Below are 18312 nucleotides of genomic sequence, written 5' to 3'. Positions count from 1 at the left end.
GCTACACTTTGGAGGAGTTATTATAGAGAGATACCCAGGGTTGTATACTGGATAGAGTAACAGACTAGGACTCAGGAGACATGAGTTTGAATCCTTGCTTGGCTATGGAAACTCACTGGTGGAGTGGAAACTGGTAGAACCACTCCTTAAACATCTCATGTACCTTGGAAGCTCTATTAGGGTTGCTATAAGTTGGTTCCAACATGTTGGCACATAACACACACATATTATAGAAAACATTTTTTTTGTTTTACAGTGACTGTGTCTGTTCTGGTTGGGAGATTTAGGGCAGTGTATGCCAAAAAGTAGTACTGAATTATGCCCTTATTACAAGAAATAAAAATAAAATATTATTAATATAACCTTCAAAGAGTTTTGTGACAAGAGTTTATCATTATTTATTTTGGGCACATTTTTGTCAATTATATCCTGCTTCTTTAGATTGCACAGGACAGTTTGCCTAGGCAAGCCAACATTTGTGCAAACATGCAGAGGAGGGAAGAATGAAATATAATGGACATGGAAAACATTATTTGGTCATTGCTCATGCAGCATGTGGATAACTGGCATAAGTCATTAAGAAGTCTTTGGGAGTGATAGATAGACATTTAGTAGTCACTGTTAGGAGTCTTTCAAAGATCATGGGCATGTGACAAGCACAGGTAAGCAGACTAGCACATATTAACTATGGAGAGAAGTCTTTGTTTAAGGTAAGTTTAATGGCAGAATTTGGGGCACAGTTAATCCAGAGGTAGAAGGAAAAGAATGTGGAATTTAGAATTTGGATTGTCCAGACAATTCTCATAAAATTTAAAATGATTAGATAGTAATGTAGGCAAAACTCCAACAATGAGGTGATTGACAGATTAAAAGCCCCCATCAAACCGATATAACATTTTAAATTACTTTGAAACTGATTTGCTTAATTTCAGACCCACTGTTACGAGATTATTGGGTGTATGAAGGCTCCCTCACGGTTCCACCCTGCAGTGAAGGTGTTACTTGGATCTTATTTAGATATCCTTTAACTGTATCCCAACTTCAGGTGAGAACTCTGCTTATAATAATGTAAGAATATAATTCTCAGTGAAAGGTTATGGTGTGCAAATATATTACAGGGCACTGCACTTCTTTTATGCCAAAGAGCTCACTAAATCATTTGGTACATGGCTTTTGAAATAAAGGCTAAATCCTTTGTGTCACGGAAAGCAATGGAAAGGTCAGAAATGAGAAAATGCTTTACTATTTATCCTGTGTATTAAGGGAAAATGGATTTACCAGAAAATAATACAGAAGATAAAAATATCACTGAGGAAAAAAATCTGCAGTTCATTGAAATACGTCTTTAAGTAATCACTGCTATGCGTATGAACAGAGGCACACAATAGCTCTCCTCATTTATTCAGGATATGAATACAGAATGCCTGGAGGAGTTCTGAGGAATCTGCCAGCTAGGCCCAATCGAGGTATCATTTGTATTCCCTTACTCTATTCCTTGGCTACTGAAGGGGCCAATGCTTGTATGGCTTCTTCCATTGGAATGTGAGCAGTGGTTTGTGACCCTCTGAGGAACGTATCTATATGGACACATGCTCCCTTTACAGTGATGCTGGGTGGGGCAGGGGGAACATTTGGGGTAATGCTAGCCTGCACATTCTCACAAACCCCTTCACATGGATTGTATCCACAGACACCGATAGCCTGAATAACACTGCAGAGACTCCAGGTTCTGAGCAGTGAAGAATATTATTACTTTTATCTGTGCTTGACTCATGTATTTCTTCTTTATTTATTTGCATTTGCTTAAAATGTACGGTATATTCAGCTAAATGGAAATATGCTGCATCGGATTAGGCATACCCACTTGATTTGCTATAGATTGATACATGAATGGACTCAGCTGAAAATTATTTCGGTTGAAGTAGTACAAAAACCCTTTCCAAAGTGGCCCGTTCCCATGCAGTCCATTGTTGCCTTATGCCACAGTAACTGTATTTCCCTAATCAGAATCCACCCAGGACAGAGTTCAGTGTTCCGAAAGCTGCAATTTATGCTACTTGCCCATCTAAGAATGCTAAAGGAATACCAGTCTTGATATTGGGCAATGTCAGGGTTTCTCCACTGTAGCAGAGATCAAATTCAAAATACAGAATTCCCAGAGGTGGTAGGCAATGATGGGCCATTGCCTACCACCTTCTTTTGCCAGTGTCTGCTGTTTGTGTCTTGATAATAAAATGATCTTAATTTATTGTGTATAATAAAAAAAGAAAGAATGAGAAACCTTTGTCCCACCTCCAACTCACAGAATTCCTGGACAGTATAGCTTGCCGAAGACCACACAGTCTGGCTTTGCTCCTACAAGACATGGTGGGGGGATCAATGCCTGATCTCTAGTTCTGCAACCAGGTGCCCCATTTCACTGAGCTACAGCCAGATTAAAAGACCTTTTTACACCAGGTCAGCTTAACTACCAAAGACCTGGCAGAATAAAAAGTCTATTGCCAGAAGGACAAAAAAGAAGGGCCAGCTTAACCTTCCTTACGAGGAGACAGAAAAATGCTTTCAGCAGAGTGATGTGAAGCAACTCTCCTTGCCACAGGATATGGTGATGGTATCTGGCCTAGATGCCTTTAAAAGGGAATTGGACAGATTCCTGGAGGAAAAGCCCAACACAGGTTACAAGCCTTGATGGGGATGTGTAATTTCCAGGCTTAAAAGGAAGGTACCTCAAAATGCCAGATGCAGAGAAAGGGTATCAGGAGACAGATACCTAGTTGTCTCATGTGCTCCCAGAGGCATCTGGTGGGGCCACTGTGAGATACAGGAAGCTGGACTAGATGGGGCCTTGGCCTGATCCTCAGGAATCATCATATGTTCTTATGTTCTTAATGTTTCGTTATTTCCAACACAAAATTGGTTCATTCTTGGTAAGGCACTGCCAGACATTTTGTTAGGTGATGTGAAGCAATCAGCTCAAATGGTAGTTTCTGGGTGTCAGAAAACCCCAAAAATGTTGGAAAAGGGAACTCTGGGCCAGGTGACCTGTCTACACCACCCAATGCCTTTAGGTGTAGTGAAATATGCTGTTCCATAGGCAGTGCTGAAGACAGATTTAACTGTCAGCACATACAGCTTTTGTACATAGAATGGAAGAGGGCATTGCTTTATTCTTTGGGCACAAATTGTTTTAAAAAGCCGACAAGAGACCCACTCTCAGTCTCTTGAAGCAGCAGCAAGTGGAAGCAGGTAAGGATAGCCGTTCATCTCACTACTTCTTACACTCTAGCACTATTCAGAAATACTGGAACTGGGAGAGGACCATTTTATTTATCCTATTTCTACCTGCTTATGTCTGTGGAAACCTTTGGAGTATGCTAGAGAAACTACTTCTTCCAAAATTCGAATACCATCAAACTATTAGTGCCGTTTCAGTTCTTTGAAGAGTGTCATCTTTCTATACAATACTCAAGCTCCTGTCTGCACTTCGCTTCTTAGGGATGCTTTGGTTTCTAATGTGTTTGTTTTTGAATTCCAGTTACTGTGTATAAAACTAATTGCCATCTTCACAATATGAAGACTTCTTTTTAAGTCCTCTTCCAAGAACCTTCTAATCCCATACCTCAATTCCTTCTTTTCATCTTTTCAGTATAAGCTGCACCATTCTGCTTTTCAAAGCTGAAAAGAAAACAATGTGGATTTCAAAACACTACTGCAAAGAACAAAAGTCTTAGCAACAGATTTCTGGTTGTTCATCAAATAAGCAAACATCATGTAAGAAGTCAGTTTTGACTGCTTCAAAGTACATGGTGCTAGAAACCACAACAATAGTTTCTCATCTGAAATGCTATTGAGAAATGTAACCTTGGAAGTTGTTATTAAAGCATCAGTTCTGTCAAAGCCCATCAAATGTGTTAGTCTGAGGGGGAAAAAAACCTTGAGTTGAATTTGGTTTTACAGTGGAGCTTGGAGCATCATTTTTAAGAAAAGTAAATATCATGACATTCTGAAACCATCTGTAACTTAGAAATGGTAAGATGATGACCAATCAACCAAACAATCACCAAATAAAAGCAGGCTTAATGGTGGCTTGAGGAACTGCAGAACCTTATCCTAGGATAAGCAAAAACCTTTTTCTTATAAGGTAGCTCTGTTTCTAACCATGGGTGCAATCAGATAGCTGGAAGGGTCTGTGTCCAATCACACTGGAAAAGGGTGACTTTGCAGGGAGTGATGTCTGCTGGGGAATCGCTCCAGCATGGCTACAAAAAGCTGTAGCCCTATGGCTGGACCCAAAAGGCATGGCGTGGATGCGGGTTGGACTGAAGCTCAACTCCCTGTAGGTTGTGTGATCACCAGGAAATAGATTGCACCAGCCTGCTCCACAGGCAGTCCAAAAGGAGATCTGGGGCTTGGAAAGACACAGGGTAAGTGTAGACAACTATGAGCTAGCAAGACTGGTGGTCTAACCCAGCAGAGGGCAGTTTTGTATCTTCATCTCTCTCTAAGTGACCTGGAGGACACTCTTACTCTGTTAACTTTAATTAACATGACCTTTGTTTTCTGTATATGTATGCAAAATTATATTTAAGATTACAACTCCTAGTATATCCCAGTTGGCAGGAACAGCTTGGAAATTTTGGTCCCCAAAATAGCCTTTTCCCGTTTCTACGTTACATTGGCCAAAATCCTGTTTATTTTTCCCCAAGCACAAAGTGCTGTTGTATGTGTGGTTGTCTTTTTACATCAGTTGTACAAAAGAGTATTGGCTATCTCCTTACACATGTTTAAACCCTATTGTTTTCAACAGACTGGAGAAGTGTAAACTGGAGGTTGTTTTTAGCCATTGTGGAGTGCTCCTCCTGCAGAGCAGTTGTGCTGTACAAATTCTAATAGGATTCTGGCCATTATATATATTTAAAAGGTTCTGGATTTGAGTTTCTAATAAGTTTTTTTTTGGAAACATATGTATATCATCAACAGTGAAACGGTAAGATGGTGTTAAATAAACAGAGGTAAAAATGAACAGTATGCCAAATAAACTTTTTCTTGCTATTAAATCATTCACTGAGGTATTTAAATGACTGTTCCCTTGCTTTATCAGATAGAAGAGTTTCGAAGGCTGAGGACACATGTTAAAGGAGCTGAACTTCTAGAAGGCTGTGATGGAATTTTAGGAGATAACTTCAGGCCAACCCAGCCACTTAGCGACAGAGTCATAAGGGCTGCCTTCCAGTAGTAGAGACAAATGGTGAAAACAATAATAATGTAGGTAAGTCCATGCATTTTATTTTAAAGCAAAACACTGAATAGTGTAGAGTAGAAGGTCTTTGATAATTCAGATTTTTTTTTTCAGGCAGTGGTTTCTTTTGGTGGAGAATGCTATGGGAACTGATGACATTTTCATAGAAATAAAATAAAATAAAAACTACCATGTGCAGATTTCCAGTCTGATGAGGAACTATCATTCTTTTTATTTATATCTGTACTGTCATAATCCATGTGCAGCTCTGGATGAGATGAGATGAGATGCTGGAGAACCATAACTAGATCCCTCTATATAGGTCACTCACTATTTCCCTGTTCAGGTGCACTTAAACTGTTAAAGCCTAAATGTACAGGAACTCTGTTCTGCTTTGCATCTCATTCCTTGGACAGTGGAGGAAAAATATGGTCTTGAACAGTGGCAGCACAAGTTATCCTTCCACCCTGAGATGGGAAATAGCAGCGCCACCTATTGCCACTCTCCTGCTAAATACCACTAGACTTTGTGTTGAGAGATGTAGAGTGCATAGACTGAGTCTCCAGAGATACCTCACCAACAATGTTATAGCAGCATCCAGTGGCCCTCACAGCCTGACATTGACAGCCAGTCAGTTTTTAAGCGTCTACCTGCCTGATGCTTCAATTCTGACACTATTTTGTCAGAGTGAGTCATCAGAAGGGCAGCTGTTCCAGCTTACTGGCTGTTCTGCTGTGGCATCTGTCACACTCAAGGGCTAGTAGGTCTCTGTTAGTGAGGTGACAGCGCAGCACCTCCCAAAATGGAGGGAGGTAATTCATTGCTACACCATTTCACTACTTATCATGACTCATGAGAAAGTGATCCCTAGGAATGTGTAGTTAAATTGTAAAAGTTGATCTTGAAAACACAGCAGACTGCCCAGAGCAATGGACCACTGCCCTCCCTTTTATGCATCTTTGCTTATTTGTTTGTATGTAGGCAACCTGTAGTCCTCTCAAGATCCACTTTTACTATTTTGCTAAACATCCACTTTTATCTACTGTGCTGAAATTCACTTATATAATACTCTTCTGTTATCCCAAAGTACAATTCCTTTATTGTTGAAAAGGGTGATTTAATGTGTGTCTAGAATGTTGCACAGGATTTACTTGACTGGAGCATCACAGACTTATGCATTTTATTTGTCTGAGATTGAATAATGTCCTGAGGCCATTGTCAGTAATTCAAATTCTAGCAACATTGAAGTTATTTGACAACAAGAGGCAAACTTTAAGCATGCAAGATCTACTCTTAAAACATATTGATCTTAGGTGGCAAAACTATTTCTAGACAACAAGTTGGTTACCTTAGGCATAGTTTATTTAAACCATACACTTTAGAAACTTCATAATAGAACAGAAAATATGCTGGTCTTAGGAAAAAAGTGTGGTATAATTATTGTACCTACCTACCTACCTCCCCTTCAGGGATTGCTGCCTTGTTGTGGCGAAGGGGCTTGAGTAATTCAGAGAAGTTATGGTCTATGCCATCCAGGGACACCCAAGACAGACAAGTCATAGTGGAGAGTTCTGACTAAATGCAATCTACCTGGAGCAGGAACTGGAAAACCACTCCAGTATCTTTGCCAAGAAAACTCCATGAACAGAAACAAAAGGCTAAAAGATATGATGCTGGAACATAAGCCCCTCAGGTCGGAGGGTGTCCAAAATGCTACTGAGGAAGAGCAGATGACAAGTACAAGTAGCTCCAGAGCTAATGAAGTGGTTGGGCCAAAGCCGAAAGGACGCTCAGCTGCGGACGCACCTGGAAGTGAATGAAAAGTCCGATACTGCAAAGAAAAATACTGCATAGGAACCTGGAATGTAAGATCTATGAACTTGGTAAATTGGATGTGGTCAAACAGGAGATGGCAAGAATAAACATCGACATCCTGGGCATCAGTGAACTAAAATGGATGGGAATGGGCGAATTCAATTCAGATGATTATCGTATCTACAATTGCAGGCAAGAATCCCATAGAAAAAACTGGAATAGCCCTCACAGTCCACGAAAGAGTGGGAGAATCTGTACTGGATACAATCTCAAAAATGTTTAAATGATTTCAATATGAATCCAAGGCAGACCTTTCAACATCACAGTAATCCAAGTTTATGCACCAACCACTGATGCTGAAGAGGCTGAAATTGACCAATTCAATGAAGACTTACAACACCTACTAGAACTGATACCAAGGAAAGATGTTCTTCTCATTATAGGGAATTGAAATGCTAAAGTGAAGTTTGGCCTTGGAGTTCAAAACGAAGCAGGGCAAAGGCTAATAGAGTTTTGTGAAGAGATCAAGCTGCTCATCACAAACACTCTTTTCCAACAACACAAGAGGTGACTCTACAGATAGATAGAAAAATCAACTTCTAGAGAGTTGTTCACATGAAATGGACTTGCACACTGAGGTATCAGCTTGGGTATGGAACAGTAGGCCCACGTGTATCAGCCTCATTCTGATGATGATGAACCTGTTGCTCACATTTCTGTGCCAGCCCTTTCATTAAAGGCTAATTCCACTAGTCCAGTGGTAGAGACAGGATTAGCATATGTAGTCCTGGTCCCTTTTCATATACTGATTACATAGTGCATTTCTCTCAAATACTCCTTAGCTGCCTTCCTACCATTTCCCATGTAAACTATTCAGTTGATCTAAAATTAAACAAAGTACAGTGGTGCCCCGCATAGCAACGATAATCCATTCCAAAAAAATCGTCGCTATGTGGATTCGTCGCTATGCGGGGCAAAAAAGTCCATAGGAACATGTTTAATGCATTCCTACGGGCACAAAACTCACCGTTATGCAGAAATCCTCCATGCGGCCACCATTTTCGCTGGCCAGTAAGCGAGGAAAGGACGCAAAAATACAGCGGGCAGCCATTTTCTTCACCCCGCGGCCATTTTGGAACCGCCGATCAGCTGTTCTTAAAACATCGTTATGCGATAATTGGTAAGCGAAACACTTACCGATCATCGCAAAGCGATGTTTTCCCATTTAATACATTGTTATGCGATTGCTTTCTGCGATCGCAAAAACTCAATCGCTATGCAGATTCGTCATTAAACGAATCGCTCATTAGGCGGGGCACCACTGTACTTTCTCAGTTAAGGAAAGTTGAATTATATTAAGGTCAATCCAATTGCTGGTTCCAAGTAGAGCACTAAATCAATGAGAACCACATATCTGTTTACTTTAAAAGTCTCTTTCATTCAATAGGATGTACCCCAATTGGGATTAACTGTTAATTCTAATTTAAATCAATAGCAAGAGCTTACAACTCAGAAAGATTAGGTATCTAGGTTACGTTATGTAGATGTTTAATAATGAACAGGAAGAGTTCTACAAAATAGGTGACATTGAGAAACTGATTGCCAGTATGCACCAACTGATGCAGTGACTGATTGGCCGAAACCCTACTGCACTTGCTGTAGCGTAAAGTTATGCCTGTGGAAATTCGCAGCGAGTGAGGCCCAGGGAGTCTCTATGCTTGATTGTACAACTATGCTTGCAGAGGTGCTCTTGGATATGACTTCCACCTTGGTGAAAACTTTGTAACAGCTTGTGCAATGTCAAGTTACTCAGGTGTAGCTACACAACAGGATTTTATCCATCAATCGAGAAAGATACAGAATTTGTCTCATGATTATCCTGAAGATCCCATTGATAGTAACCTGGAGTCAAGGGAATCTGCCCTGGAGATCTTATAAGCCCTGGTCCAGACTAGCATCTGAATTCCTGGTGATTTTGTAGTACCTCAAAGATATTTGCTTACCTAGATCCTAGTGAATCAGATAATCCTGGCAGGGAATGTGAACTCTTTCCTGAATCAATATGTTGACTTGCCCAATGCTGTGGGTTTTGTTTTGTTTTTGTTTTTGTAGGCCCCCAACTGAGAAAACAGAAGGTTTGACACGATGTCCTTCATTCATCAATGTTACAGAACCAGGATGCAATCTAGAACCTTGTCTCTTTAGTTCCTTACCATTCTTTGTAAATAATATAACATCAGCTGCTCTTAAGCGGCTTTGAAATTGCACTAAGTGCTCAAATGAATTTGAGCCTTTATCAGAACAAAGTTTGTTATTTTCTTGGAGCTGACCTAGGTTATGTTCACCATAACCTACATTTTGGTATCTGCTATACTACTCTGTTAATTCAGATGACTTCCTACTCTTTTTCCTGATGCTAGTGGTCTTATCCAACTGTCAGACATCTAGGCCTAGCCCATCTGGAACAGGATAGTCTGTTACTGGTTCATCATACTGTGTGCAAATTCTTTTTTTCTGGAAGAGTTCAGAAATTATAAAGTTTATTTGGATTTGAAGGGCTTCTCCAAAAGGAAAAGTCCAATACAATATTATACCCATCTCAAATGTGAACTCATTTCTGTTCTCTGTTCTGTGTACTCTACTTCTCCATGTCTAAATACAGGAATAAGTAGAAGATAACTTCAGGTGCGTATTGCCATATCAAAAGAGGGGGATCTTTATCGTCTGAATACACAATCACCATGTTTTTGTTACACTCCAGAGGTTTGGGAACCTGGTTCTGTCAGTTTATAGTGCCTTGCTGAGCCTTTTCTCCCTGTAGCACTTTTGCATTGTTTTAAAACTTGATACCTCACTCCCCACACTCATCACCAAATAATTTATGACTGCCTAATAGCTTCAACGCACATGAGGCTTTGGTTGCTGTTTTTATGGGACAGACCTGAACTAAAATTTTAGGGGAACTCTCAAAGCAAATTACTGAATTAGCATTTCTTTCCCTGGTAAGTACCTGTGTCAAAACCTTTTGTAAAGGTGGAGAAGCTGGTTCTAAGGGTTACAGCATGATACAAAGTTTCTCTGTAAAGGTGCTTACATGTTATGTTATACTTTTTCTAATATTTTGTTCCATTATTCCAAAAAACTTCTAACACTATAAGGATTATTCATATGTTACATACAAATATATATAAAAGTGGTTGCAGTATCATGCTTACATGCTTTCCCATGCTAATCATCTATGTTTATGAAGTACAGTGGTGCCTCGCAAGATGAAATTAATCTGTTCCATGGTTAATGCCGTCTAGTGAAAATTTTGTCTTGCAAGGCATGGTTTCCCATAGGAATGCATTGAAATTTAATTAATCCATTCCTATGGGGGAAAAAGTCCAAAACAAAACAAAAAAATAAAATAAATCACTTACCTGTAGACTATAGACTGAGCCCAGCTCCTCACACTGTCTTGGTAGCCCCAGAACAGCAGGAAAAAGAGCGCCAAACAGCTCAGAGCTGGCACCCAGCAGGGAGCCGGCAGCCATTTTGTGCTCTTCTTTGCTCCAACCCCTCCCCCACCCCACCTCACAGCTGATCGGCGCTGGGTCTTAGAAGCTTCCCCGGGCTTGCCCAGCAGGTAAACAGGCAGTGGAAGTGCACCAGGGAATCCTCTGAAAGCGGCGCTTTCCTGAGGGTGGGTGGGTGGTAGGGGCAGGCCCGCCACCCCCCTGTGCCCCCCGTGGCAAAGCACCGCTTTCAGAAACCTCCTGGGTGCTTTCCATTGCTGAACAAGCCCCGGGAAGCTTCTGAAAGCAGCGCTTTGCCATGGGGGGCAGGGGGCCTTGTCCCTGCCACCCACCCACCCCTACCCAACCACCCTGTGGCAAAGCTTCCCCGGGTGCATTTCCACTGCCTGTTTACCTGTTGGGAAAGCCCGGAGAAGCTTCTGACACCCTGCGCCGATCAGCTGTGAGGCGGGGAGGGGGGAGCGGAGAAGAGCACACACACACCCGCCCCCAGCAAAGCACCACTTTCAGAAGCCTCCCGGGGCTTCGTCTTGCGAAACAGTGCCATAGGAAAAATCATCTTGTGAGGCACCAAAACCCTCGTCGGACCATTCATCTAGTGAGTTTTTCATCCGGCGAGGCAATCATCTTGCGGGGCACCACTGTAACTTATGAAATATATGCAATAAGGAAAATAGCATGCATAAGTCAGCCATTTTGTATTTTGCTTGGGGTATATAAAATGGTTGTTTTTGTTGTGGTGACCTACACTAGTAAGTTAGAATTTTATTGTAGAATTCTGAAATTTAAAATGTGCATTAGCTCAAACGGTGAATGTAAGATTTAAAGTACATGTTAAAATAGATCAGCCTGGAGGTTTAACACAATGAAGTGCCAGCCACTTCCTGGTGATCACCTGACATCTATGAGATCACAGACCAGTCTGACTTTGATCTGTGCCCAAGTTGGACCTTTTTGGTCAAGCAGTTCAAACTGGAATAACATATACTTCAAAGTGGATTCAACAGAAATGGATGCCAGTTAATGTAACTTGTACTTTTCCAAACACATAAACAGATTGCGGAGTTTCTGTGTCAATCCCAACATAAAATATATGAAAGAAAAATAAAATGCTGAAAACAGTAGATACAGTCTTAACTGTGGAAATTTGTGTTTGTTCTTTTTCGAAGTCTACACATCAGACTTTCCTGCCAATGTACCATTGCCAGTATTTTGGCCTGCAGGAAACAGACAGGGGCTAAAAAGTTCTCCAATATGAGGATCAGTAAATACCGTATGTTTTGTTCCATAAGATGCACTTTTCCCTTCAAAAAAGTGAGGCAAAAAGTCTGTGCATCTTATGAAGAAAATACATTGCATTTGGTTCCCTCTAGTGGTCAGTCTGATAATTACACATTTTTTACAATGCTGATCTGGAAGGACGCTGCCTCAAGCTTGCTGAGACTAGGCAAAATGGTGATGGTTTAACAGACCCCCCAGTACTGTACTCATTAGTAGCACTGATACTACAGGGCATCTGTAGCAGCCCTGTAGTACCAGTGCTGCTTACTGGACAGCCGGATCACGTGACCAGCCAGACACTGGGGGAAGCAGAGAGAGAGAGAGAGAGAGAAAGGAGAGCTCCATGGAGGAAGGGAGAAGACTCGTCCAGGTACCGTAAATAACATAATACAGAGGTATTCCTGGCTGGATTGCTGATTGGCGACATTAAGGGGCACATGAGGCATTGTTGGTGAAAAGTAGGATTTGTTTCAGTTGCTCACTGAGTGAAAGGCTTTTAGTTCTTTTGAGATTTGTCATACTATTCAAGGCAACCCAGTCTAATGGTATCTTAAACCTGAATTTTTGATACTTTACACTGATGTATTGTGCTTTGGGGTGTCTACCTCACTCTCCTAATGGTGAACATAATTTAAAATGTATTATATAAAGCAACAGACCTCCTCATGTGGGACCACTCTGCCTATAGAGATACCATACAACTTTATTACATTATTTGGTTCAGAATATTTTTTTCCTGTTTTCCTCCTCTAAAAATTAGCTGTGTCTTATGCTGAGGTGCATCTTATGGAGTGAAAAATACAGGAGGTCTTAATGATAATTAAATGTTGCCAAGTTGATTATGACATAGGGTTTTCCCCAGGGTTTTCCAAGTATACAGATGTGGTTTACCAGTCCATTCTTCTGGTGGCACTCTCGGATCATTAGGTAGCAAGCTACATAACCCCCATCAGACTCACATACGATGGCCCTTCTCTCGGGATACACAAAGGGATTTGAACTTCAGACTTTTGGCTCTGCAACCAGGCTCTCCATCTCCTGGGCTATACTGGCACATTTACACACCACAATTTGGCCTTAGATGGGAAGAAATCCAAAAAATATATTGACAGCAATGTACTACAGATCTAGTGGGGAAGATCAAACATTTCCCTAATAATATCAAATCAACTAACTTTGCAGTACTTCTTGCATTGGACAATAGGCAAAATTTTGGATCAAGCTATCCTTCTTGCTTGGATATGACTTGCCTCGAAAGATAGGCTGCATTTTTATATATAGTAAAAACATTCTCTGGATGTCTCTAGAAGAGGTGTCTCTGGAAGAGACTATTTAGGAGATCAAATCAAGACCTTGAATGGGATCTAACTGAAAGCAACTGGTTCAATATCACTCAGTGAATCTCAAATCTGAATAGCAACTTGTACTTTGCTCTTCTTAATCCTGTTCCAGTGGAATGACCACTACATCACCAACTGTACGATATGATGCAATAATACTACACTACATTATAGACATCTTCTGCTGAAAAGATGAGTCATTTAAAAACAAACAACTAACTTGATTATATGGATGTATGAATTCAGACATAGAATCGATATCTGGTTCTTCTGACAGATTTATCTGAATCTTTTAAATTAACAAAAAATACTACCATTTCCTAAGGTATTTTTATATTTACTTACTCGAATATATACATTTAAGGAAGACTATGGGTCACACTTTAGTTATAACACATTTAATGAGTGCATTTTGTTACGTCATGTACCTATAATAAATGGAATAAAACAGTTTTTTTAAAAAATATGTTTAATTTCTTTAATACAGTGGTTGTATTTGCCTGTATAGCTTAATTTAATTAGTTTTATTTCTGAATGAGTAATCTGCCTGAACAAGTGTATAATGTGTAAATTCAATTACAGAGTAATTAGCTACTCAATCACTCTTACATCACACTTGGGACTTGCAAGAAATGAAAGGAAAGAAGGAGCCACTTTTCACAAATATACAGAAGAACTGTGTTAATTAGTTTACTACTAATTGAAGCTGAGGAAATACATGCACACCATAAGATACATTTTGGCAAAATCTGTCATAACAACGTTTCAGGTTTTATTTTATTTTATTTTGCATTGCAAGATAGAGCTTGCAGTTTAGGGCAAAGCCCAAATTAATTGAACGCCAGGTCTGTATCTAATAAATCCCAGCTTGTACAAGATCTTATTCTGGATGAGGATGCAGACCTGGCGTGTATAACCGAGACCTGGATGGGTAGAGAAGGAGGGGTCCCTCTGACCCTTTCCTGCCCTCCGGGTTATGCAGTGCAGCACCAGGGCAGACTGGAGGGGCGGGGGGGGGAGTTGCCATTGTTTATAGAAAATCATTAGAGGTTACCAGGCGCTCCTCGGTTGTGAGGCCAGGTCTGGAGGCTCTCCATGTGTGGATTGAGGCCAGGGATGGTATTGGGATTTTGTTGGGTTACCGCGCTCCCCGCAACCCAGCCACCTCCCTACCGGAGCTGGCGGACTTCGTCTCCGCAGCACTGTTGGAGTCCCCGAGACTTCTGGTCCTGGGTGACTTCAACATCCATGTGGAGGCGGAGGTATCCAGGCCAGCTCTTGAGTTCTTGGAAACCATGGCTTTCTTGAACTTGTCCCAACATGTCAACGGCCCCACACACATGGGTGGCCATAAGCTTGATCTGGTCTTTTCCACCGAGTGTAGTGAGCGTGGTCTGATGGTGACTGACCTCATGTCAGTCCCCTTGTCATGGTCAGACCATCACCTGATAAAATGTAACCTCGCAATGGCGCTTCCCCCCTGCAGGGAGCAGGGACCCATTTTGATGGTCCGCCCTCGAAGGTTACTGGATCCAATGAGATTTCAGGACACCATGAGAGGGATTCCAGTGGTACTGTCCGGCGCTCCTGTTGAAGCCCTGGTTGATGGTTGGTTCTCCGCCGCCACTAGGGCAGTTGACATGATCGCACCCAAACGCCCTCTCCGTAGCAAAGCTCGGCCAGGACCCTGGTATAGTCAGGATCTACGAGCGATGAAGCGAATAAGGAAACGGCTAGAGTGCATTTGGAGGAAGGAACCGACGGATTATAATAAGACTGCTGCCAAGGTAAAGGCTGCGAGAAGATCTTATGTCGCTGACCGGATAAGCGAGGCTTCCAATCGGCAGGCAGAACTCTTCCGTATAGTTCGCGATCTATCCGGAATTGGCCAGGTTGAAGGGCCTCCTAATAGCATCTCACCTGACCAATTTGCAGCATTTTAAAAATCTAAAGTGGAGGCCATCCACCATGACCTCTCTCCTTTTTTAAATACAATGGATCGAGCAGAGATCTCCAGCACTCCGTCCTGCCCGGTAATTCTCGCTTCTTTTCAGCCTGTAACATCAGACTTGGTAGACAAGGCACTTGATCGCTGTCGGGCCACCACCTCTTCTCTCGACTTTTGCCCGGCCTGGCTAATCAAAGCAGCCAGGCCGGTAACAACTGAATGGGCCACTGCAATAATTAATGGGTCTCTCCAGGAGGGCAAGATTCCCCTTGCCCTCAAGGAGACACTCATTAGGCCCATTAGGAAGAAACCCAATCTGGCGGCGGACGAAATTGGCAATTATAGGCCCGTCGCCAGTGTTTCCTTCCTCAGCAAAGTGGTCGAGAGAGTGGTGGCAGATCAGCTTCAGGCGCTCTTAGATGAAACCAGTGCTCTGGACCCATTTCAGTCGGGCTTCAGGCCGCGCTATGGTACAGAGACGGCACTGGTCGCACTGATGGATGACCTGTTGAGGGAGGCTGATGGGGCAATGTGTCCTTGTTGGTCCTCCTCGACATCTCAGCCGCCTTTGATACCGTCGACCACGGTATCCTCCTGAGGAGGCTCTCCGAGTTGGGAGTTGGTGGCCTTGCACTTGCCTGGCTCTGCTCCTTCTTGGAGGACTGCCCTCAGAGAGTACAGCTTGGGGAGAATGTCTCGGCCCCATGGAGTCTCAATTGTGGGGTTCCACAGGGGTCGATCATCTCCCCAATGCTGTTTAACATCTATATGAGGCCGCTGGGTGGGGTCATCAGGGGGTGTGGGGCATCGTGTCACCAGTACGCTGATGACACACAGCTCTACATCTCCTTTACTCCAACTTCAGTGGATGCCGTCCAGTCCCTTCAGCGCTGCCTGGAGACTGTACTGGAATGGATGCAGTCAAATGGATTGGGGCTGAACCCGGAGAAGACGGACGTCTTGAGGGTGGTTGGCCCTCCCATCAGCGGCATAGGCGACTCCCTCTCTTTTGGAGGGACGGCCCTTGCCACAAAGAGCGAGGTCCGCAGCTTGGCGATACATCTGGACCCGGCGCTTACCATGGAAACCCAGGTGGCGTCCGTGGTCCACTCCACCTATTTTCATCTATGGCGGATTGCCCAGCTGCGTCCATATCTTGATCGGGGGGCCCTCATTACTCTAGTCCATGCGCTCTTAATCTCAAGATTAGACCATTGTAATGCACTCTACGTGGGACTGCCTTTGAGGCTCATGGGGAAACTTCAGACGGTCCAGAATGCAGCAGCCAGGCTTCTTAGTGGCGTGAGAAAATTTCAGCATATCTCCCCCACTCTGGTTGCATTGCACTGGTTACCTATTTGTTTCCGCATTGACTTCAAAGTGCTAATGATCACATATAAAGCCCTTAACGGTTTGGGACCTCAATATTTGGCAGATCGCCTCCTCCGGCCCAGATCTACCCGAATCACCCGATATAGCCAGCAGGGTCAGCTGAGGGGTTTATTTTATTTATTTATTTATTTATTTATTTATTTATTTATTTATTTATTTATTTATTTATTTATTTATTTATTTATTTATTTATTTATTTATTTATTTAATATCCCGCCTATCTAGTCAATAGACCACTCTAGGCGGCTTACAACATGGGATACCACAATAAAAACAACAGACGCCGAGGGAGGCCCAGAAGGAGAAAACAAGAAACCGGGCCTTCTCGGCGGTCGCCCCTCGGCTGTGGAACACACTCCCCACTGAAATTCGGCTGGCACCCTCGCTGGGTGCTTTTAAAAGCCAACTAAAAACCTGGTTATTCAAACAGGCCTTCCCCCCAGTCAACTAAGTTATTTTTTCTTTCCTTTTCTTCTGTTTTTTGAGTTTTAGCCAACTTGAATAATATTGCTTATAATTATTGTATTATATATGTTATTTATATGTCCTTTTAATTTGTTTTAGCCTATGTAAGCCGCTCCGAGTAGACGTTGTCTAGAGGGGCAGGGTAAAAATCAAATAAATAAATAAATAAATAATAAATAAATAAATAAATTGATGTGTTTATACAGTGGTGCCTCGCTACACAGTTACCCCGTATGACAGTTTTTTCGCTAGACATTGACTTTTTGTGATCGCTATAGCAATTCGCAAAACAGTGATTCCTATGGGGCAATAAATGTTTTAGAAAGTGGAAACTTCATCCAACATAGTATTTTTACTGCTATGATAATCATGATGACTATGATGATGATGAGCAGCAGCAATAACCACACTCATAATACCATTATAGGGTAGTCAAACAAAAACTTCATCCATAAATAAGGTCTGCCACTATGGCTCATGAAAGCAATAAGTCTCGCATTGCCCGAGTCAAGCCAAGTACCGTATTCTCAGCAATGACTTACAAGGCCTGCTTCTGTATCTGACCATAAGGTAAGGGATGGAATCCATCTTTGTTGGTTGGACAGGGATATCTGCTGCTACCAGAGCCTTACTCAGCAGCACCCCTCTGGCATTGGCAGCATTTGCCAGGTGTCAAAGTCACAATGCATTGGATAACTGAAGTAAAAATGGAGTGCAAACCCTTGTGCACAGCTGCCTCAGCCAAATTTACACAGAAATACTTCCCATTTTCTAACAGTTCAACAGGACTTCCCCAGAAGTATGTTTCTATATGGTATGACCAGTGCTTACAAAGCCTGCTGCATACTATGGTGTGCATTAACTATACTGTGTTATCTATCTATCTATCTATCTATCTATCTATCTATCTATCTATCTATCTATCTATCTATCTATCTATCTATCTATCTATCTATCTATCTATCTATCTATCTATCTATCTATCTATCTATCTATCTATCTATCTTCAGCACTCTTGGCACTAAAATAATAATAGGAAACAAAATGATTAACGAAACAGACTGATGTAATCTAAAGCAGCTAATCTTGACCTGGGACATTGCCAGGTAGCTTTTCCCCTGACAGTTATAGATCATTTGCTGACAAGATGGAGAGCCCTGATTGCATTAGAGTTAGTGATGTGCTGTCAATAAACAACAAAGTACCTCAATGGGAAATTTACACAACAGGGCTTATGTGGTCTTTTTAACATTTTTTTCCTTTTAAGTCCAGGCTGAGTATTATAATTTTATGCAGTGGATTTCTTCAATGAAA

The 18312-nt window shown here is 41.9% G+C and overlaps 1 protein-coding gene across 2 annotated transcripts in view; it reads left to right on the top strand.

Moving 5' to 3' along the window:
- The window catches only part of CA8 (carbonic anhydrase 8), a 49590-nt gene extending 39122 nt beyond the window's left edge, over nt 1-10468 (top strand). The window contains exons 7-9 of one of the 2 annotated variants that reach the window (XM_072998962.2): nt 933-1045; nt 5102-5265; nt 9167-10468. In XM_072998962.2, the coding sequence (XP_072855063.1) occupies nt 933-1045; nt 5102-5236 (248 nt within the window). In that variant the 3' untranslated portion in view covers nt 5237-5265; nt 9167-10468. Of the gene's footprint in view, nt 1-932; nt 1046-5101; nt 5270-9166 lie in introns of both variants that reach the window. The other variant, XM_072998961.2, reaches the window with a different exon arrangement.
- Nucleotides 10469-18312: the final 7844 nt, after the last annotated feature.

This window comes from Pogona vitticeps, chromosome 4 (assembly GCF_051106095.1).
Source record: "Pogona vitticeps strain Pit_001003342236 chromosome 4, PviZW2.1, whole genome shotgun sequence".
Taxonomy (NCBI): Eukaryota; Metazoa; Chordata; class Lepidosauria; order Squamata; family Agamidae; genus Pogona; species Pogona vitticeps.
This window is presented reverse-complemented; position numbering and strand designations above follow the sequence as displayed.